Genomic DNA, 24931 nt, shown 5'->3' on the forward strand with positions numbered 1-24931 from the left:
GAATGACGAGCTCTACAAAAGGGGGTTTTCTTAGCCTTACTTGAAGTGCCTCAATCTTGTAGATGCTGCATATGTACTAAGTGAGATCTATGAAGGAGTCTATGGAAATCACTCTGGACCACGATTGCTCGTGGGGAAAGTTGTTCATGCAAGATATTTCTGGCCAACCATACAAATAGATGCAATTCAGGTCGTCCACAAGTGCTAGCAATTTGGAAACGTGTAATGCGTACCAATAGAACACCTGATGAACATTGTGTCACCATGGCCATTCTCGGCGTGGGGAATTGACATTGTTGGCCCCCTACCACCAGGTAAAAAGCAAGTCAATTTTTAGTCATTGCTATTAACTATTTCACAAAGTGGATAGAAGTAGAACCTTTGGCAATAATCACAGAAGGCAAAATACAACACTTCATCTAGAAAAGCCTCGTCTGCCCGATTTGGGATTTCACAGGTCATCATCTCTGACAATGGACGACAATTTAATAGTCATAAGTTTAGGGATTTCTATAAGGAGCTGGGGGATTAAAAATCACTATTCCTCCCCTGGACACCTATAAGCAAATGGCCAGACCGAAGTTACAAATTGAACTTTGCTTAAGCTAATCAAAACCCGACTTGAAGGGGCAAAAGGAGCATGGCTTAAGGAGCTTCCAGGAGTTCTATGGGCCTATAGAACAACTGTGATGACACCAACAGGCAAGACACCTTTTAAGCTGGTATTTGGAACTTAAGTAGTGATTCCTGTGTAGGTCAGGATGTCAAGCCTTAGACGAACATGTTATGACGAGCCCAGCAATGACAAGGGACTTAAGCTTGCTCTGGACTGCTTACTCGAGGTCAGGGACGACGCAGCTCAAAGAATGGCCTTATACCAAGCAAGGATGACAAGGTACCACAATCAGAGGGTGAAGCTGAAGCATTTCAATCCTGGAGATATGGTTTTGTGGAAGGTCTCATAAGCCTCCGAAGATCCAAACAAAGGAAAGCTAGACCCCAATTGAGAAGGTCCATACAAAGTCATCCATTATTCAAGAAGAGGGAGCTATTACTTGGAAGATGTGAACGGGAAACCTTTGCCTCGTCCTTGGAATGCAGAGCACCTCAAAAAGTACCATTAGTGACAGAACGGATCCTCAGCAGCAATAAATTCCAGGGTGTGGAACACCTTGTTTATTCATCAACAGATAAGTGAGATTTTATTGTTTTTCATGCATTAGTTTCATTTTCACTACTTCCTATTTTCTCGTTAAGTATTATCCTTGTAATCCCTTTTTATAAGCAAGGATGAATAAAGCAAATAAGGTGGCTACAGAGCCATTTCTTTTCAAAATGATTAGATGTCAAATACTTGATGGTGAAAATCTCTTTATATCGAAAAGACGAGTTCAAAGCACAATGTCGATGATAAAAACTTTGTCAACATAAAAGATAAGTTTAAATCATAACCAAGTGATAAAAACTTCAAGTTTAAATCACAACGATAAAAACTCCATCAACATGAATGACGAGTTCTAATCATAAATCAAGTGATAAAAACTTCACGTTTAAATCATGAAGATAAAAACTCCCTCAACATGAATGATGAGTTCTAATCATAAATCAAGTGATAAAAACTCCAAGTTTCAATCACGAGGATAAAAACTCTGTCAACATGAATGACGAGTTCTAATCATAAATCAAGTGATAAAAACTTCAAGTTTAAATCACGAAGATAAAAACTCTGTCAACATGAACGACAAGTTCTAATCATAAATCAAGTGATAAAAACTTCAAGTTTAAATCATGAAGATAAAAACTCCATCAACATGAATGACGAGTTCTAATCATAAATCAAGTGATAAAAACTCCAAGTTTCAATCACGAGGATAAAAACTCCATCAACATGAATGACGAGTTCAAATCATAAATCAAGTGATGAAAACTCCGATGAGTTAAAATCATAATCTAAGTGATGAGAAACTACAAAGTTTAATTCACAATGACAAAAGCTTTAAGGACCATAGCAATAGGAATAAATAACAAATAGAGAGGTTAAGTCAAAACCTTGCTTATGAACAAACAAAGCTTATGTTATAGCATTGGCAAAACAACAAGTCAGTAGTTACGAGTTCGTCTAAGCAGAAGCCTCAAAACTATGAGGCAATAAAGCAAAAAGATGTTCAGAGAGAAAAGCTAAAACCCTAAAACGAGGGGGTAACCATTGTTTTTCAAATAAGATAAAGTAAAAAATATGTATATACTACGAAGAGGGCATAGCAGACTTGTCAGTGCCTTTTCCTCCAACAATGTCCTTCCCAGCAGAATCCTTCTCTACCACAACATCAGCTTCAGTTTCTTCTTGTTCCTTGGCCTTGTCTGTGAGAATCTCAGTGTCAATCTTTTCAAAGTCCAAGTTGGAGAAGTCCACGAACAAGCTATGATGCTTCATCGTCCATCATCGCAGAAGCTCAAAACCTTTGAAGTATTGAGTAAATTGAAGGTCTAAAAATTGCTATGACTGCATGAACTTCTGGATGACCTTATCTTTCTCCACGTTGGTCCTTAAGAGGGCAGCTTGAATTTCTTCATCCTTCTAAACGACTAGCACTTTCTCTACACGTAAGGCTTCAGTGAGCTTTCTTATTTTTGCATTCGCGTTGTTCATCTCATTCATAGCGACAATCAAGTCCTTCCTCAGTTAGGAAAGCCTCAACAGAGTCTACCTTTGAATTAGCCACCATGACCTTCTTTTCTGTATTCAAGTAATCAGTCATGATACGTATCCCTAAGGACCTAGTAAAGGTAAGTGAAAAAGAAGGGAGATTATGTGCATATACAAATAAGTATAAAAGGGATGCTAAGGGAGAAAAAGCCACATACCTAAACTAGTTATGGATATGGCGGCTGACTAACTCATGGGAAGGAATGGACGACAAACCTTTAATTTCATCGTCCGTGATCAAATTGTGAGCACGACCTATAGCAGTGGCAGGGTCATCCCAAATACTCCTCCCAGCTTTGCCTTTGCCTTTTGAGCGGGTAGTAAGGGGGGTAAAGGCCATCACTTCCAAGGACAGAGTTGGGGAAGATAGAGTAATTTGAATGGGTGGAAGAGCAGCAGCTTCACCCTTCTCTTCACCTAACTTCCTCTTCTTCGATTCTGCGGTGAGGTTAGACAAGGGCTCATTCTTCAAACCCTTGGTACGAGCATATTTCTTCTTGCTATACCTAGTGGCCATTTCTATCAACCAAAAATTAAGCAAGCAATCATATAGAGTATAGACGAAGTTAATGAAGACTGAAGTATTTTGGGAACTAATAAATAGGCGATCTTACTTTTTTCTTCTTGGCGAATTTTCTCCAACACATACTTTGAGGGTTCGGGACCAAAACAGGAGTCAAACAGACGACGAGGATCAACAAGGTCGTCAAAGTCCTCGATCTCATAAGCGAAGGCATGGGCAGCATGAACCCGATGCCGATGTTGATCTTCTAACTTAGGATGATCAAGAGCTACATAAATTAGAAGACATATATCATTAGAAGAGCAATGGTGATATAAAAGAAAATAAGGAAGACGATGAAAGTACGCACCAAGTGCAGGGACTTCCCATTTTCGTAGTAATCTTGGAACCTCCCCTCAAAAATCGTCAGACATGGTTTCCTAACTCGTTCCAGAAATAAAAAAGTATCACTATTTCCAATCATGAAAAGATGAGGGAAAGCCTCTAACAACCCTAGATTTCCTATCCCAAGGTAAAAGCTCAAAATACCCATAGTGAGTAGAGGCTTTTAGACGGTACAAAAACAAAAACTCATTCAACATTATCATGTCTCCATCACAAGCAAACATCCAGAGAGACATACAACTTATAATCGTCCTCCAAGCATTAGGGATGAGTTGACCAGGGGTGATCTAGAAATTATGCAAAAGTTGCAAGATAAATGGATGAATGGGGAAATGAAGGCCACATAGAAAGCCAGCCTCATAAAAACACACATCTCCATAGGCAAACCTACAAGCATTTTCACTTGGACGAGGAAATCTAATAGGTGTACCTTTGGGAAACTAAAATCTTTTCCTAAATCCATTTAAATGTGTCTCTTTCAAAGAACAAATTTCAGAAAGAGCATGCAGAGGGGATGAGGATGAAGACGAGGGCATTTTTGAGGCAGCGGTGTCAACTACCTTACACAAAGACTCTGCATTTGAAGACAACCCTGTCTCCAACTCATTCGACCTAACATCATCTTCCTTATATTCAATGGTGACCATCTCTAAATTGTGTTTTATCAAAGAATGGCAGATTAAAGGGTAGAGGGAAAACAAAATGGGCTTAAGCGCTATAAAACAAGACACAAACAGACCAACTTGGGGACGTTGACCAGAAGAGTACTCCAAAAAAAACCCCTAATCTAGCGAAGAAACAGGAAACCAAAGGGTACTATTGACTAAAGAACTCAAAACTAGCCATCAAAGCATAGAGAAAAGAGGCCTACCTAGATAAATTTAAAGTATAGAAGTTCCTTAGTACTCCGAAGTTCAAACCAAATAGGGCAGAGGAAGAGGAACGGTTTTCCTAAAGAAGGAAAAACTGGAATTAAAGCGTGCCAAGATCAAGGAACTTTTGCACACATTGCGAATAGGAGACAGACACGTGGTCGTTTCCTGGGAAGCAGTCGTTTCGCATTTGAGACGGAAGCGAAATTTCGGGAATCAGGAAGATATGAATCGTCACATCTGGTCACATTCCTAAGATTGTCCAAAGTCTTGACAACAACGGAATGGGGGGCAATTGACGAGTATCATTTAAAGGTCAGCTAATGTAAAGATGACCACAACCGCATCTAAGTCAGGGACAAGAGAAAGGGTGAGAGGCCGTCCGTATAAACAAGAAGAGCCTATGTATATTAAAGCTAGAAATAAATCCCATCAACCCAGTTGACAGGGAGCAAATGTGTCGAAATGGTTACAAAACCAATGATGGCCCAACGGTCATCCGTTACACATTAAATAGAGACTTCATTGCCATTAAATGCCATGTTTCCTTTAGGAGAAAAACACCTATATGAGCACTAACAGGCACAACTAATCCAACAAAAAGCAAACTGTAAAAAGCAATGGAACTCAAGTAATGGGGCTCATGAAAAACATAGGAGAACACTATTATACTATCCTTTGAGAGGCATAAGCTAACTTAAGTATTGGAGTGTTCTCAACTGACACCACGCCGGTGAACTTTCCTTGTCTTTCTTTTCTTATACAACAGGTACCTAAGCTCGTCCATTGGCACTGACAAAGAACATACTAACAAGGTTAACTTTCAGCTTCATTACATATCACAATAATTTAGTAAGTAGTATATCATATAATTTAAAATTTAGGCTTTAGAGCCTTCTACACGAGGCCCAAGGTTCCATAGAGAGATTGAAGTCAGTAACTTGTTTCGTCACCTTATTCCCTAATAGAAGTCTACTATCTAGTAGTCTACCATCTATGAAATGTCAAACTCTAATAACTTCATTCAAGTGGGGGGAGGGCCGGACAATAGTAAGAGAGAAAAATAAAATGGGGAAGAAAGAACTGAAGAATACAAAACGCATGAATTGAGTAAGAAGATGATGATAAAGGTTTGAAGAAGAAGCCAACCAAATATTCGTCTAAAGCTTTTTCTCAATTAGGATGGTCAAATTTTTTTTTTTTTTGGGTAGTCACTTTTTTCTTTCATTATAAAAATCATAATATATATATATATATATATATATATATATATCAAGTCAAGGTGGCACTGCCATTGAATTTCAATCCTTTTAGTTCTTCCCAATTTTGGGGGAATGAAAAATTAAGGTTTTGAGTTAATAGAGAAGAATGAGTATTTTATCCCATCCATTTCATTCCCAAACAAGTGAATGGAAGAATATTCTAAAATTATTATTTTTATTCATTTTCTGCTTCCAAAATGAGGGCTTAGAGAAATAATATCTACAACATTTTCACAACAATCTTAGGTGGAAGGTTATTACTTGTTATTATTAGTGAGCAAGAATGTAATTTTAGTGGTGAGTTTAGATTAAAGCCAGTAACAACTTTTCATCTAAGATTTATTATGAAAGTATTGTAAAAATATATGAATATAATAATATTGGGTTTGCTGCACCATGTTCCAGCCCACACTTTGTCTAAGCTCATTAAATGAGCTTGTTGGACAAGTGCTGAGAAGTCAGCAAAGTGAAATGGGTTTGTTGGAGAAGCTTGTTTGAAAGAACAGAGTTAGATTCATCTTTTCCTCTATAATTATATACATAAGTCCAACAACATTTATGAAGGGATGTACAAAAGTCAAGCCACATAAATGAAGATGTGATGTTAAACTTGTGAGACACGTTGGAAGGAAGAAAGAAAAGAAAGAAGCAAAAGGCAAGGGTCATTCGGCTAAGGGAGAGCTGAAGAAAAGAAATTGGTTGAAGCAAAGTCAAGGTAAGTGACTTGCATTTATTGTGACTAGATGAGAAGAGTGTGAAAGGAAGAAAAGAAGGAAAAGATGAAGAAATAAATAGAGAGGCCATTCGGCCAGTGAAGATGGGCTAAAGAAGTGAAGTCCCGGGGGGGTGAAGATGTGAAGCCTTAGAAAAAAGGGAAGTCCCAGCAAGTGAGACTAAGGACTGGTGCAGTCTTGAAGAACTGCGTGAGTGAGAGCAAGTAAAAGAGAAGAGAAAAATAGAGAGAGTAAGAGAAAATACACAGTGAGAAAGAGAGCAGAGAGTGAAAAGAAAAAGAGAGTTTTTCTTTACTCAAGTTGTATCTCTAAGTGTTGTAATCTCTATTTGATATAGTGAAATTATTCGGAGTTTGTCTCGTGGTTTTTTCCTTTCAAGGAGAAAGGGTTTCCACATAAATCTTTGTATTCTTGTGTGGTTGTGCTTCCGCTATGTTTGCTAAAATTTATTCACAGTTATATAGAATTTTTCCCAACAAATAACACTTCTCATTTACTTCTCTTTTTTTTTTTTTTTTTTTGGATAAATTGCAAATTACAAAGTTTAGATACACCCTAAATTTTTGCATAGTGCACTTGAGGAACAAGCTCTCAAATATAAACTTTTTGCTATGGCTTCTATTACACGTACCGGGTGCAATTGATGTTTGTATTCCAATTCTTGGAAAGACCACCCTACCGTGAAGGACATCTTCATTACAATCAAAGCCTTTGTTGTTTGGTTTGATTTTAACGTCCAGGTTTATTATTCATTATCAACATTTGAATTTAAATGTTTCTCAATTAAAAAAAGAAAAAGAAAAAAAGAAAAAGAAATTGAATGTATAAAAGATAGACTTCTTAACAAAATATATTTATGGAAATAAGATTTAATGATCTCATTGGTAAAATGAAATTGGAATTCTTAAGATTAAACGTCAAAAAGTGTTGAAAGAATGTCGACATTAGGCTACTGAGTTGCTTAATTAAGATCAATTGGTGTCTTAGTTTGATGATAAAGAAATCATCAAGAACAGACACCATAGGTTAAAACTTATATTAATATTTCCCTTAATTCTCTTGTTAACTTGCTAATTGTTTGTACATCTCTCTTCAACAACATGAACTGTAGAAAAAAAAAATAAAAAATAAAAACACTGTACTTTCTCAAAAAAAGAAAGAAGATCTCTCTCCCTATTCGCTCCTCTCTCCCCTTCTTTCTCTCACTATCTTCTAAAATGTATTTCCGAAGCACAATTTTGAAACAATTTCTCTCTATTTGGCTGAAAAACTAAAAAAAAAAAAAAAAAAAAAACAAAAAAAACAAAAATTCTGATTTTATATACAAAAATTTTGATTTTCAATTTCTAAAACCTGATTTAAAAAAAAAAAAAAACCATAAAATCTGACTGTCCCCTTCATTGATGCCTCCCCAAATTTGACCATTTCCTTCAAAATCTTTCCTCATTGCCCATCATATTTATGATTCCAGTTACCATTAGATTGAATGAAAGGGATGACCAGCAAATGATAGCAAGGCTAAATAGATTCGAGATTCTCAATCAGATGGGCAGATAGGCACGTCCAACCTAACCCACAGATGGATTTGAGTTTTAGATCAGTTTATTGTTTTGGTATGTGTAAGTAATGTAATTTTCAAAACGTATCCTTATGATTGCATATACAAACATAGATGATTTTGAAAGAATTGGAAACAACATTTTTTTTTTTTTTTTTTTTGTGGCATTGAAACTGTAACTATTGTGTTGTCTGTTTCAACTATACTCTTGATTAGAGTCGTTTATTGTTGAAACTGTTATTTGACTATGTTTTGGAGGTATTATGGTATTCTATTATTGTTAAAATTCTAGGTAGTTTTTTTTTGAAAGCAATGTAGTTCTTTGATCATATTATATGTAGGGAATGGTTGCAACAATAATGTATGATGTGTTTTTGATAAAATGTGTCAAAAATTTGCACTGCACACTGTTTTGAATAACATTCTACATTTTTTAAAAATAAATTTCTGTAAACCAATTTTCTATTTTGTATGTCAAGTTCTATAAAAGGAGCAATGTGGGTTTGTTTGTGTTGGTCAAAAAATTCTTATTTTTTAGAGATAGTGAGTGATTTCATTTCGTTCATCAACTAATTAGTACCAAACTATTTCTCAGAAAGTTTGCCCAGCAATATATTAGTAAAAAATTTATAGTTTTTTCTTTATTTGTTTGCATTGATTGAAAATTTCTGGAACACACTAGAATTTCAGTCTCTGTCTCTCTTCTAATTTTTAGATTCTCCTTCCCAGCCTCAATATCAGACCGTTCCTTTTCAGTAATCGATTGAGATTACCTGTAAATCTGAATTAGGTTTATAATTTTTCCTATTCTTTTTCCTTTAAAAAAATAATTCAATGAATTCAAAGATGTTGATCAGGTGTGTTGTGATGGTTGTAATGTTTGGGTGCATGCCGAGTGTGAAAATATTTCCAGCAGGCTTTACAAGGTGTCCTTAATATACTTGATTTATGAATTGTGATGTTAATTTTTGTTCCTGTCATATATGTGTTTACTCACTGACTTGTGTATGGTTTAAAGGATCTGGAGAATGTAGATTACTATTGCCCAAATTGTAAAGCAAAGTCTAATTATGAGTTATTAGCTTCAGAAAATGCTAGCCAAATATGAAGTACATCTGCCCTATTTTTGTGTGTGTGTGCAATTCTTTTCCCTCCAGTTGATTTTTGGGGCAATTGTATATTTGACTTTATAGACTAAAGAGTTTATCATCAGGTTTTAAGGCTAATTTTGTGACAATTTTTGAAGCAGGTTTTTAGAAAACAGTGGACAAAATGCTCTACATAAGAAGGTAGCTGTGGCGTGCAATGGCATGGAAGGAACATATATTCCAAACCTTCATATGTAAGCCTTGAACTCATTCCAAACCTTTATGCACTCCTTTCTCACCACCACATTCATTTCCTTCTTATGCACTCCTTATATTCACTTTCTGTTTGTTTTGTTGAAGGATTCATTAAGATGCTTATTTATTATTTTATTTTTCCCCCATCTTAGAGTTATGTGCAAGTACGGTTCATGTGGGTCAAAGAAGTATACACCTAGAAGATCAAATTCTACCTGAATTGTTATTAGGAATTTTCAGTTTCGGGTTTTGTTGCTTTTTTATTTTTCAATTAGGTGGCACTCTCCATTTCTATGTAAAGAAGCCAGTTTTTTCTTTTAAGCCTTTTTTTTTTTCCCCCCTATCTCCTTGGATTTGCTAGTTTCGAAAGGATAATTGTAATGTTTTCTTTGATGAGGTTTCAAAAATATTTTAGAGCTCCTATAAGGCTTGCATTTTTGTTCTTCAGAAAGAAGTTTATGATTGCAAGTGTAGTTCTTTTCTAGTTGCAGCAACATTAAGGTTTATTCAATCTGTTCTCTTTTATTAATATTTCTTAAATGTGGGTTGAAAATTGGATTCTTATTGTTTTGCCGACAGGGATTTGGCATTTTATTATCTGGGTTATTTGAAACCGTGGATTCTCTGTATCTATGTAAAACTCTTAATATGATACATAAATCCTACTACTCAAACAATTCAGAAAATGCAAGACTAGAATAGCTAGGTATTTACTAGTCTTCTCCTTTATTCTATACTGTTTCTTGCATATTTATTGTTAATATGTTTCTAGAAAGAATCTGAAAATGGAATCTGACTATTTAATGGTTTTGATTTTAAGTTGAGGCTATTTTTCTTTTCATTTGTGGTTGAGATTTCCTACTTCACTCCCCTTAAAATTTTGACTTACCAATTGAAGTTTTTCATTGACTTTGATTCATCTGCTTCACTCCATCATAGAATTTTGATTACCTAATTGAAGTTGTTAATCAAATTTTGGCTGGTACAAATTTGCATGGATTTAAAGTCCAGGAGCTGGTTGGTTCTCTTCAGACTTATGAAATGTCGCTGCCCAATCAATGGAAGAGTAAATCTCTTGCTCTTAAGACTATTAATGAGAAGGTGGAAGACCATGACTCATCAAGAGAAGATGTGGTTAACAAAGATGTTGCATACCTTGTAAAAAATTTCCGAAAATTCTTGAAATTCAAGAATAATAGCAAATTTGGTGATAAAGGAAAATTCCAAAGTTCAGGAAGGGAGAAAAGGGAATTCAAAAAGAAAGATGGAAAAGAATCCCAATCTACACAAGGTGTCACTTGTTTCGAATGTAACAGGCATGGACACTTTAAGAAAGAATGTTCAAATTATTTAAAATCGAAAGGCAAAGTGTATGCCACGACATTGAGTGACTCAGATTCATTCGACTCAGATTCTAAGGAAAGCTGTGACGAAGAAGGGAATTATTCAGCTTTTATGACTATTGCCCATGTTGAGTCTTTAGACGAGTTGAATTTGCTTGTACAAGAGCTTGGAGTACATAGTGATGAAGAACCATTTGGAGCTATTGAGGAATCAGATGCAGAAGAAGAAGAAAACACAACCAATCTTCAAGACAATTATAACTCACTCCTAGAGAGGTCAGGTGAGTACACAAGGGTGGTAAAGGCAGCTGTGAGAAAGATGAAGAAGGCAGAGGAGGACTATAAAAGTCTCCAAATTTGCTATAAGGAGGCCAAATGTGAAATAGAAATACTGAACGGTGAGCTGTCAGAAACTTATACAAAAGTGAGATTTCTTGAGCAAGAGGTTGTGCAAGCAAATGCTAAAATAGAAAGGGTCACCACCAAGAAGCTAGATGATGTCATTTCATCTCAAAAGAGCTTTTAAGACAAATCCGGATTGGGATATACCGGAGGAAGTAGCTCATCTGGAAATATCACTAAAGAAGTGAAGTTTATAAAGGCCAAAGAATTAGCTAATGTTGGCCCTACTGCTAAGAAGCCCAAGATAGAGGAGATGAGGAATGTGGAGAACGAACGGTTGTTGAATTCACGTAATTAATCTGTGGGCAGGTCTGAATCTCGAGTCAAGTCTCGTCCACGACCACAAAGAGGTCCTAGATCAAATTATGTGTGTCATCATTGTGGACTTCAAGGGCATACTCGACCAAATTGTCAAAAGCTGTGAGCAATGAATAGTGCAACTCCTTAAAGGTCACGAGGACCTGGAAATGATAGGAGAAATTGGGCTAGTGAACCATCAAGAGATCAAAATGGTGATCCCGGAATGATGAACGTGATGAAGATGATTGGTGCATTCACCAACTGCTTGGAAAGCTTCACATGAAGGTTTGAAAGCCCTAACTCCCGTACCCAATCCTATAAGGAAATCACTCCAAATGCAAGTGACGTGTGGGTGAAAAAGGGTCCTCATGCATAAACATTACAGCATGTCCATGCATTAATACTTCCTATGCTTTGTGACGGTATTTGATTGTTTGCTTATTGTTTTTATTAATGGTTGTTTGTTTGTCTTTTTGTGCATAATTTTGGTCATGTTTATTTTTGATCAATCTTTTTCTTCTTATGTGTCAAAAATCCAAAAATCACATAAAAATTAGAAAATCAAAAAGTTTGATTGACATTGTTGAGTTTTGTCTCAAAACTTGTTTTGCCTTTTACCTTTGTGCTAATGGCTTTGTGCATTTTCGAGCATAGCTTGTTTCTTTGCACTCTTATCACTGTGGGAGAAATCTTGAAATCTATGTGATTGTTGTAAATAGATCTTCAAACTTGTCATGAATGATTAGTGAATGGTTATGATGATCTTGAGACATGCATAGACTTGTGTCTATATATCTTCCCACTCTTTATTTTTGGTTTTGCTGAAAAGAGCTCACCAAATGTAAATCTCCAAATGAAAAGAGATATTGAGCTACAAAAATCTGTCGCACATACTAGTATTTGACTAGGAAAAAGGGAAAGCGACCAAAAAACAAAGTGAATGTTTATTCAAAAAACCAAAGGCTAGCTCATCAAAGTGAAATATCAAATATCACTCTCACAATGAGTGGTGATTGTCTCTAAAGGATCAAAAAGATCAAATGTTATGATTAAAAGTGGAGTCAAATGTAAAGCTCCAAGTTATGTTATCAAGTTTTGTGGGAGGTCATATATGCATATTTCTATAATTAAGATGGGTCACATGATCTAGTGCTAATTGTATATATCTTGGTTGAATTGATCATTGAAGCTTCACATTAGACTAAGGACTATCTCATTGTTGATATCCACACACAACACACAAGTCTATGTTCAATAAATGCCATATTCATTTATGTAATTGTACTTGATGAAATTTGTTTTCACATGCTCAATCTTTGTTGATTCAAGTACAAAAATATTTTTGAGTGTTTTAAGTGTTTTTGGAAAGTATTTTGTTCTTAAAAACAGAAAATTTCAAAAATCAGTTTTGCCCTGTTTTGGCGTCTCAGTCGCGGGTAAGTCCAATCGCATGCCACAGTCGCGAGTTTGCATGTCATTTTTGGCGACTTCTTCGCGAGTGGAAGGTCCAGTCGTGAGGGTTACACAGGGATTTTTGCGGCTCCGCTTGCAACTCCCTCGCGGGTAGACCTTCCAGTCGCAAAAAATACTTAGAAAATTTTTTCAAAATTTTGTCTTTAAGGATTTTGGCAGCTTGACCTGGTGTCTTGTTGGCGACTCACTTCAGTTGCGAAAAACGCGTGTTTTGCACAGTGAGGGCAGTTTTTAAATCCTTTTCAATTTTCCCTCGAACTTTTTGTGACTGTTCATCTTCTCTCACAACTGCCTCCTTCCCAAATGCTCCGTGTAACCCATTCTAAACTTCATTGTTGCTTCCTTTCAACTCAAAATCTTCAAGTAATAGATATGGGTTTTCTTTCTCGAACTCTGTTTTACTTGTGTTTGTGGTTTCCACTGGTCTTTCATTTTGATGCTTTATGCCTGTTCCTATCTTATGTGGTCTTATTTATGCTATCCGTCCTTAATGTTCGAATGTTTTCAATCTGTGCATATCATGGTCATGGTAGACTGTCTCATTGACAGTTATTTCTAAATTTGTGTTTCTCTGTGATCTCTTGCTCTATCACCATTTTGATGCACCTGCCTCATTTTGCACTTTAGTATTGATTGTGGTTTTGTTTGGGTCTGACCTGTCTTAAGTTTGTATTTGTGTATAAAATCTCTGGTTTACACTCTTATTTGCATCTAATAATGTTGATAATTATCTTGTGTGGTGCTGTTTTTTGGTTCTTTACTGTGTGCCTACTCTCTTGCAGATGTCTCGTCGATCCTCTAAGGGCAAAGACATTGTTACTGACGATCCAGCAACCCCAGTTGCTAAAAGGACTCGACTCTCATCTCAGTCATCTCAAGACTCGAATTTGAAGAGGTTCAGAACCCTGCTTACCTCACACATCTACTCAAACATCTTTGACAAAGCATCTCCTATAGTGGAACGGGTGGTTGAGTTTGACACCTTAGGGACCACATTTGTCCCTCGAATCTTTGAGCCACGAGATTGGGCAAACGTATTTGGGAATTTTGTCGATCCAATGGATGAACTGGTTAAGGAATGCTACTCTAATACAAGTGATCTTGGAGTTGAACTAATTTGCTGGGTCAGAGGAAAGGAGTTTGGCATTTCCTTGAACTCCATAGCCGATATTCTCTGCATCACTAGACCTCAGAATGTGGATCTAACTCCGTACGATGATCGAACACCAGAGATTCAAGACATTCTACAAGTTCTAGGATCTGATCATGAAGTATCCAGTACAGGCACATCCATCAGCACCGCAAAGTTTGCACTAGAGCTGACCACACTAAAATTGATCATGTTCTCTAATCTCTACCCGCTGTCCAACACTACCTTCATAAATCTTGGGAGAGCTCAATTCCTTTGTGATCTTATTACAGAAGCCCCCATTGATATCTGTGCTCATATCTTTCAAACCATGAGGAAGACCACGGCTCAAACTGCAGCTCGAGGATGTATTCCATTTTGCAGTCTCATCATGAAGTTCATTCTTCGTGAAGGCATTGTTCCTCCCTTAGATGGAAAAATGTTGGCCGGTTAGCGTTCAATTTCCATGTACACTCTACAAGCCAGCAGAAGTCATTCCTCTAAAACACCAAAGAGTGCACACATCTCTCCGGTTACTCCATCTGCTCCTGAGTCAGAGACACCTGTACATACCACACCTACTTCGCGTGTCATCCTTGAAGTTCCACAACCTAGCATTCCGCAAGCACAAACTGATAGAGTGGGTAGTTTGCTTTAAAATATTCAGAAACGTATTAACGAAATGGTGAACCTTCTCTACTCCACTAACAATCATCTTCAAATGCGACTCGAGACCATGGAGAATCAGCTAGAAGCCATTCAACAGAAGTTAGATGACAACCTTTAGCTATTCGTGCCAAAAAGGGGGAGAGCATGCAGTAAGGGGGAGAAAGCTCAAAGGGAAGCGTGCATAGTAATAGGGGGAGTACATACATACTTTTGTTTTAAGACTTATCCTTTAAATTTATAGGTTTATTTTTTTGGATATCTTATTGTTGCTATGGGTTTGATACACTGTGGCTTTGGTGTATTTTTTTTTCTAACTTATAACTTATAAACTTGGTTTACTCTTTATATATATATTGTTGATGTTATTCAGTATATATTGTGTTTTTGTATCCATGTTGCTTATGTAAGCTTTTAGGGTTATGTTTTATGCATTTCTGTAGGCTTTATGGTTTGTACCATGCTTTATGCAGCCTTTTATGCTTTGTTTAAATCATTACTTCTATCTAAATGTCTTGCATTTTCTTTTAAGTACTGTCACTCTTGTGTCCTTGTAGGATTGTTCCTAGATGCATATACTTGATGTACTATGCATTGGTTAAGTGTTGGGCATACAAGTAACTTGCTTTGTTCTTTGTTAACTTGTATGTTCAAGTGTTCATTCCAAGTGTGAATGAGCACTGTGATCACTACCTTGTGGTGATTACTTGTTTGATCAAGCCATGATTTGGTTCTTAACTTCATCTTTGCTTGATCACTTTATGCCTGTTTCATATGCATTTCATATTTTCTGCATACAATGATCATGGTGTATTGTTGTGTTTCAGGAGTTTCATGTTCATATGATTTAAGTGCTTCACAGTGTCTAGAATTAGGTGTGAGTGAGTTTTGTTCAACTATTTCCAACTCACATGTTAAGTCTAGAGTCTGTTTTAGGGTTTTGTCACGGAATAGCCAAAGGGGGAGATTGTAAGGTTGAATTTAATCAACCATTTTATTGGCCTTATTCCGTGCCAAATTTGCTTGTATTTCAGCATTTAGTAACCCTGTATTTAGGTGGGTTTGTTGTAAGGGTAGTGAGTGAGATAGAGTGTTGAATGCTCAAGAGTGTGCAAGAAAACAGAGACTCGCAGCTGGATCTCGCGGGTGACTCGCGGCTGCAAGTCGCTAGATGCAGCACACGTGCCAAGCATGCCAAAAGATGAACAGTCATGCTAGCTGGAGCACTACAGGACAAAATAGAACAACTGGCCATATGGTTATCTCGCGACTGGATCTCGCGACTCAGTCAAGTCGCGAGGCCAAGCCTCGAGCCACCCCTGTTTTGAAAAACTTGACGTTTCACATTCTCTTCTCACCCCAGTATAAATACCCTTCATACCCACAATTGAAAGAGAGCTTCCAGAGAGAATTTTAAGAGAGAAATCCTAGAGTAAAACAAGATTGATTCATCTACAATTTTTACATAAGAGTCTCTTCAAATTCCTTAACTCTCTTCCTCTCCATTGTCAAATCCTTGAGAGACATTTTTACGAAAACCTTTTCTTCACCATTTCCATTACTGTGAGAGTGTTGTTTGGTGTTCTGAGAAGCAGTTAGGAAGGAACCAATTTACATTGGTTGATGCTATGGTCAAGTAGCGGAATCTGGGAAGCTAGAAAAGAAATAGGTTCGGCGCAACCTCGTTGGAGCAAGAAGATTGGAGGGCTTAGGTGCACTGGGTAGATTAGGCTTGGAGGGTCTATTGCTGTCCATGTATCCCAACTACATTTTCTAGTGGATTGTTTACCGCTTGGAGGGCGGCAGAGAGGTTTTACGCCGAGGGCTTCGATTTCCTCTTCGATAACACATCGCATGTTGTCTTTGTGTTTGCATCTTCCTTCCCTTTTATCTTTGCCTTTTATTATCTGCTGTGGGTTGTGATTTTAATTTGGCTTAGATTGTTTACCAATTCTATTTTATAGCTTTTGTTCATTTTCCGCACACTAGTTGTTTGACATAAAGCTTGAATTGGTTAATTTGTAAATTTGGGGTCTAAACGTTCAAGAGTATTTTTACACTATTTGAACTTTCACACTCAGTTCTCATTTTCACCTTCTTAATGGATGTAACAACACTGTTCAAAACTAGGACAACCTTGAAGCAACACAGCATTCCTGAATTCCAGATTTCAAAAACAGTAGCCCCGAAGCCAAGTTTACAAATTACAGCCTTTAAGCTTTGTCCTCTCCAACTGTTAACAGTAATAATCTAGTCTTCAGAAACGTGTTGTGCATCATTCATAATAAAAGTTCCAGCATGTGTTCTCAGTGTTGCATTGCATAAAATAATAAAAAAAGAAGATAAAAATATGTTTTAATTTTCCTTGTATTTATTTTTTTTTATTATTATTTTTTTGAGAAAGAACACTGTAATTTTAATTGATGAAAGTTGAATCGGCTTGAATTACAGAAAAGAGATGTGGGGAACATCCTCCATCCATACCGAAAACTCGCTAACATGTCTTGCATGTCTAGCAATATTGTGGGCTGCCTTATTTCCTTCCTTCTTAACATGCCTATACTCTATTACATTGAGCTAGCATCCATACATCTTTGCCTCTTCTATGAGATGCCCTATGTCCACTAAGAATACGTCCTCGCACATCAGAGAATCAATAGTGTGCTTGGAGTCACCTTCGAGAACAATGGTTGATAGACCAAGCTCTTGAGCGAACTTAAGTGCTTCCTTTATTGCAAAAGCTTCCACTGCATCATCAGAAAAGGGCAGTGAAAAATTATCTACCATGGATGCTACAACCCTACCTTGCTCAACTCTTATAATTACTCCAACACCTGCCTTCTACTCCTCTCTAAATATAGCCCCCTCGAAGTTTACCTTGAACATGTTATTGTTCAGAGGAGTCCACCCCGTGTGTTAAGGAACAAGATTGCCTTGGTTTGGAGTTTGGAGGAAATTAGGAATCGATCGTGCATAAGAGGCTTATGTAGACCATGCATTTTGAAGAACCCGCAAAATTGGAAATGGTTTGTCTTTAGTCTGAAGAGCATTCCTACGATGCTAGATCATCCGGACTACGTTGGCAAAGTAATTCAAATCCACCCCTGCTTCTATTGAATGCTCAACCAGGTCCCTGAAGGTCGTGAATGGTTGGGATACTGTAAAATTCCAACACAAATCGTGGGCCCACACTGGTTCGAGAAGTGGACAAGCCTAGAGTGCATGCAACTTGTCTTCAAGTGAGCTTCTGTAGTGATCGCACAAATCCTCAAGAATAACCATACGCCACTTGAGGTTAACTTTTGAATGGATCGAATCTTTGATGGCTCGCCAAAATAAATTTCTAACTTTTGGCTGTACTTGTAAACCGCATACCTTCTTCCATAAATTTGTCTCAATGGGGTGATAATCATTGTCCTCAAAATTTTGCGATTTACATAGGAACTGATATCCTGACTTGACTGTGTAAACACCTGTTGAAGTGTAAGGCCAAACTAGCTTATTTGCCATAGGAATAGAGCTCGAAGGAATGGACTGAATGAGCTCAGCATCTCGGGGAGAAAAAATGGACTGTATAGTGGCCGAGTGCCACTCTTTGGTGTCTGGGTCAATGAGGGACACTACCTTGGCTTCCTCACAAACTTGTGCCACGGGTGAGGAGGCAAAAGGCAAAAACTCTGAGGGCAGCCAGGGGTCTATCCAAATCTAGATTGAAGTTCCATCCCCCACCCTCCATCTCATGCCCTCCTTATGCACTTCCCTCCCTTTTAAAATGCTTCGCCATGCATAAGAAGCTGTTGGTGAGTCTGCTGCCTCCATGAAAGAACAATGAGGGAAAAATTTGGACTTGAACACTTTGTGGAAAAGTGAGTTTTTGTTTTGGAATAATCTCCATGCTTGCTTTGCTAATAGAGCATCATCGAATAAAGCCAAGTTTTTGAAATCCATACCTCCTTCATTCTTTGGTTTACATAATTCCTTCCATCTAACCTAGTGAATTTTCCTACGATCTCCTTGTTGTCCCCACCAAAATTTGCGGATTAGACCTTCAATCTCATTGCACAAACCAATGGGGAGTTTGAAGCAATTCATTGTATAGGTAGGTATAGCTTAGACCACTGCTTTGATGAGCACTTCTCTACCCGCTTGAGATATCAATTTTTCTTCCCACCCTTGAAGCTTCCTCCAAACCTGCTCCTTGATATAATTGAAGCTTGTTTTCTTATTTTTCCCCACAAGAGAGGGCAATCCCAAATATACCTCATAGTTTTGGATCTCCACCACTTCCAAGGTGTCTTTGATCAACAATTTTTCTTCTTCACTAGTAGACTTGCTAAAGAAGATGGGAGTTTTGGCCTTGTTGATTTGTTGACCTGAGCTCCTCTCATAAATATGAAGGATCTCCAAAATATTTTGGCATTCTTCCACTTTAGACCTGGAAAACAATAAGTTATCATCTGCAAATAAAATGTGGGTTAGTGAAGGAATTCTTTTGCTAAGTGAGAAGCCATGGATATCTCCTCTCAAGGCCGATTGGGTGATTAGCCCATGAAGCCCTTCGGTGCATAAAAGGAATGGGAATGGTGATAGGGGGTCTCCTTGCCTTATCCCCCTTGTTGGTCTAATGAACCCATTTGGCGCACCTTTGATGAGTATAGAATAAGAAACCTTGACACAAAAAGCATCATAAGTGTGATCCATCTTTCATTAAACCCCATTTTTCTCATTACACACTCTAAAAAGGGCCACTCCACATGGTTATAGGCTTTGCTCATATCTAACTTAAGTGCCATATACCCCTCCTTGACAGATTTGTGATTATTCAAACAACGAAGAGACTTGAAAACCAAAAGAATATTGTCTAAAATGAGCCTATCTTTTGTAAAAGCACTTTGGTGCTTAGTGATGATTTGAAGGAGGATCTTTTTCAACTTGTTTGCAAGGACCTTTGAGAAGATTTTATACAACACATTACATAAACTTATGGGACGAAATTCGGATACAAGTTTGGGATTTTTAACCTTTGGAATCAAGGTGATGAATGTATGGTTTAAATGCTCGGATAGAGAAGTTGAATTTAAAAAAGATAGGACAAAAGTAGTGATTTCCTTACCCACCAAGTCCCAATAGTGTTGAAAAAAGAGGGGTGGCATGCCATTTGGTCCAAGTGCCTTTAGTGGAACCATCTGATTGAGCGCCAATGTAACTTCACCTTCTAAAAATTCGGCCAACAATTGCCTATTCATGTCTTCGGTCACTATGGTTTGAACTGAATCCAAAGCCAAGTCAGGTAGAACAGAATTAGAAGATGAGAATAGGTTCTTGTAAAATTCCAACATCACACAAGCTACAATTTTTGGATCCAATCTCCACTGACCCACCTCATCCCTTATGCCTTCAATCTTATTTTTTCGAAACCATTGTGACTATGGAAATATTTCGAGTTTTTATCCCCATGAATTGCCCATAATGCCTGGGATCTTTGAAACCACATTCTTTTTTCCTTGTCAAGTAGATCGTTGACTTCACATTTAAGTTGCCTTACCTGAAAATTAGTCCCTGAAGTGAGTGCATCCGGTTCTGCCTTAGCTAAGAGCTTCTGCTATAGTTTCAATTCCTTTCTAATGCACCCAAAATGTCAACTGCTCCATTACTTCAAAGCCTTCCCACACTGTTCAATCTTTGACACAATACCCGAACCATCTTCAGCAAAACCCCCTTTACCCTTTTCGGACTTGATAGTGTTTGTACAACCCTTATTGCCCACCCACATTTCTTCAAAGCAGAAGGACTTCTCTAGGTTTTCTGGATCCAAAATTTCAGGTAGGATTAGAATGGGAGAGGGTTCAAAGTGCTACATGTCAAGTGATGCATCGAGGATCGTTCAAACTGTACAAGCCACTCATTGTTTGCTAAACTCCTGTCCAACCTCTCCTAAATGGTTTGCCCACTTTGATAGAATTTCTTACACATAAAAGGATTTCCCTTTTACCCCATATCAAGAGAGCCACATTCGTCAATGGCATCCCTAAACAATTGCATCTGGGCATGACTTCTACTTGACCCACCTTTTTTCTCGGACCCCCTCACTATTTCGTTAAAGTCACCTGCACACAACCCAAGAAGATCGAATTGATTGTTTAATTGGCGGAGTAGAGACCATGATTCATGTCGTTTATGCGTGGTTGGCTCACCATAGAAGCCAGTAAACCTCCATGCTCCTTCACTGCCTCCCCCAATGACACAATTAATGTGATTTTTTGAAGATATCTCCATTCTCAAACCCATTGACTCCTTCGAATAAAGAACCAGTCCTCTCCCTCTGTGAATTCTAGGAACAAAGAACATATCATCGAAATTCAACTTGTGTTTTATTGTTTTTAGCCTTGCCCAGATTAAATCCCCAAGATCCTTCTCTCTCATCAGGTTCCCAAGCCCGCGACAGTTCCACACTAAGAAACTCATGGCTCTTGGTGGGGCTGCTCAATAGCCTCTACCACTAGTTTGTTTGAGTATTGAACTTGTTGAGAGACATGTACGCGTTTGTGTGAAAATTCTTAAGAGACCACATCAATGGTACTTTGTTTCCTTTTCCTCTCTAGCTCGAATTGGACCCTTGCTTCATTAGGGCTAGGTTGGCGTAGGATACATTTCCAAGTTCTGACATTAGTTGGCTGCTCTACAATCTCAGCAGTTGGTTGTGATGATTGGATTAAAACCCTAGGCTTTTGTGATTCTGTGACTGGAGTTGGCGCTTGTGGGGTTTTTTCGTTTGAAATTGCTTTACATTGAATGGGGGCTGGCTTAACGGATGAATCATTACTTCCAAGATCCCCAGCATTTGACTCCACATTAAATTCCTCCAAACTCCCCTTATCACTACCAGACCTTGCCACATTGGGCTCTTTAATGCGGTATTTCATGCTTTCCAAATTTGGCTCCATTAATTTGGAATCAACACCCTCCAGCGGTGACAATGATGTCGTGTCATTATTGTGTTTCAAAACTTGCAGATTGGACAGGCTATCAATATCATCACCATGAGTAATGTTTGTAATGTATGCATTGAATGGTTACTCGTGCACTCACCCCTTCGTCTGTGCCGTTGGACTCACCCTACCTTAGCCCTTCCACTTCCATATCGGAACATGGCATCCCAGGTTGCACGATGGTTGAGTCCATTCTGATCTTTGCTCGAGTCGCCATCTCAGCTCGTTTTTCAACCTGCATACTACGTTTCCTTTCCTCATAATAGCCTGGTACGTAAATAACATCTCTCCCTATAGAACGATAAGGAGGTGCTTTGAGATTTGGACCAAACTGTTGCTGCTCAGAAGTAAGCGTGCCATTACTCTGAATCCAAAGCTTGTAGTCCTTGTTGTTGTGATCCAAATGACCACACCAATAGTAGATGCTCGGAAGTCGTTCATACTTGAACTTGTTCATACTTGGCTTCCATTAGGTAAAGTGGTTACTCCTTCCACGACATAAAGGGAGTGTAGTATCAACCACCACCTTGACACGAAAGAAACTACCGCCGTCCTCATCCACTGCTCCATCTATTTTCTGGACTTCCCCCACTACATCCCATAAACTCTCGACCACTTTCCTTGTCATGAAACTATTGGGAAGGTCATGAACTTGCACCCAAAAAGGGACCTTTTTGAAAACCAGCTCTGTGACCGGAACATCATTGGAATAATGTTGCATGAGGATCAAGTGCTTATCAAAACTCCATGGTTCGCTCTTGAGAATCTTGTCCACCTCCATTAAGTTGTCAAACACAAACAAGACGATGTTGTTACCTTGGTTACAGACCCTAAATCCATTCCCCCTCCACCACAATTGTTTACAAGTCCGTGCAACTGCCTCCATTTGTAGAAAACGAGAGGTTAAAAATTTTGCCACAATAACAAACTCACCTTTTCTGTGATCTTCTGGTAGGATGAATCCCGTCTGTTCTTTCTCAGATAGCGATAGGTTGCACCAATTCATTGTCTATTCGTCCATTATCAGTCAATGGAAGTACTTACTGATCCTAAGGAGAGAATTAAGACTGTTTCCCGAAGACCCCACAAAAAACAAAACAACCGCTAGCTCTAGGAGAATACGTGATCCTCCTAGAGAACGCTAAACAAAACTCTCCTTAGGAAAGGGATGAAACTTCTACAGCCTAAGTGAAGTAGGAATGACGTACTCTCTTAGCAACTGAGAGACAAGTTTTTTCTTTTTTATTTTCCTTGTAATTTGAGTTATCTTTTGACATTCAATGTAATCTCCATTTTTTTATAATAAAGTTATTTATAAGGTTTTATTATAATTAATTTAGTAATGATTCCATGTAAGACTTTAGATTAGGGGGAACAATATCGACAATTGAATCTTCACCTTAAAATTTTCTTGATTCTTTTTCTTTACCCACTACAAAGGAGAATCTAACCATTCATCTCGCTATATTCACATTGGGTGATATGCCTCTTCCCATATGTGGCTGGATGTATAATGTATTGTTGTGATGGTGGCAATACAAATTTCCAATTAGAGATGGTGAAGGTTGGAGTTGGGACTCAAGGGTGTTTTGAAAGGAGGCACCTACAAATTGGTTATGAAATTATAGTTATTAAAACGTAAATCATATTGTGAATTTATTTATTTTTACATCATGTATTATATCGTGTTGTGTATCATACATAAACACTTAATAATAAAAAATATAAAAAATTATATATATATATATATATATAAAGAGTATATACATTATAAATTTTGAATATATTTAACTAATGATTAATTTATTCATCATTTACATAATCATATTTAACAAGCTAACTAAATAAATTAAGCTAGCATGTGTTTATAATATACACATTCAAATTGATTAAACTCAAAAGTTATAACACATTACAAATGACCCAAAATAATAATTCATTTTTATTATATTCATCATCTTTCCTAATTAACTCTATCAAAGTCAATGTTATCATCATGTTTATCGTTTTGTAAACTTATTTCTTCATTGAAATTTTCTTCTTCATCATCAACATTAACTATCTCTTCTTTTTCTTCTATTTTTATAATTTTTTTAAAAAAATATTTCTTCTTGGCATTCTAGTTTCTTAAATTTATAACAATAATGACAAAAATAAAAAATAATTATATTTTCAGTTAATACCTGATTCATAGTATAGAAAATAAATTTGTAAATATAAAAGTGCAATGTAAGTGCGTAGTCCAATTGTTATAACAAATTTTTAGATTCAAATAATAGTACAAAATTTAACCCCCCCAAAAAAAACTCATCTTAAGTTATATATTTATATATCATACGACACATATGATTTTATGATACGATTTGCATATTGTAGTATCCCAGCCAATTTGCATGATTAATTGTTATGGATTTACATACTTATCATTATTTTAATTATTTTAAGTGCATATGATTTTGATGTTATAGAAGATATAGGCTATTTTGTTGTTGTAGGAAGAAGATCATAGAGGTTAGGGTGTATATGTAGATTTATTTCATTTGTTGGGCCTTTATAGAACATAGAATTAATGCGGGTGGTAAGTATAAATTTTGATAAATTGTAAGGGTGAGTCATCAACCCTTCTCCTTATAATGAGACACATGCCCCAACCTTCTCTCTTATCTATGCTGCACTGTTTTCCTTTTTGTTTGTTTCTTTGTTCTCTTTCTTAGTTCTTGCACCAACCATACTTCTCTCTCTCACCAACAATCTTCTCTCTATTTTACTGAATATATAGATATCTCTTTCTAAAGAAAAAATCAGACCCTTAATACTAAAGTTTTAGTTTCAAAGTTTTTGGGTAAGTAAATAAAAGTATTTCTTTGTTATGGGTCATTTTAATGGTGTAATTGCTTGCTTTATGTTTACCTTCTATATTCTCTACTCTGATTATAGAAGCTGGAAATTGTAGTATTATGTTAGCAATTTGAAAAGATTGAAAATATTAAATGACCTGGAAAACTGAGTTGAAATAACTGCTTAGGGACTGTAACGGTTGTTCTATATTTGAGTTTATTATGTAAAGGTGTTGTTTTATAATGAAATTTATTTATTAGTTGATTAAGTTTTCTTGTTGGCTTAAAAATATAACCTGAACAATATGTTGCTATAGAATTTTGTTCCTTGGTAAGGTAGAAGCTTCATAAATTCAAAACGTAGTCTATGGATTTTAATGCTTTAGCGAAATAATGATTTAATTAAGTG

General features: G+C 37.0%; 1 protein-coding gene across 1 annotated transcript; it reads right to left on the minus strand.

The window, feature by feature from the left end:
- Positions 1–22154: 22154 nt before the first annotated feature.
- LOC115985604 lies at positions 22155–22691 on the minus strand. Its single transcript, XM_031108532.1, has one exon. The coding sequence runs from the start codon at positions 22689–22691 to the stop codon at positions 22155–22157; it is 537 nt and encodes a 178-aa protein (XP_030964392.1).
- Positions 22692–24931: the final 2240 nt, after the last annotated feature.

This window comes from Quercus lobata, chromosome 4 (assembly GCF_001633185.2).
Source record: "Quercus lobata isolate SW786 chromosome 4, ValleyOak3.0 Primary Assembly, whole genome shotgun sequence".
Classification (NCBI taxonomy): Eukaryota; Viridiplantae; Streptophyta; class Magnoliopsida; order Fagales; family Fagaceae; genus Quercus; species Quercus lobata.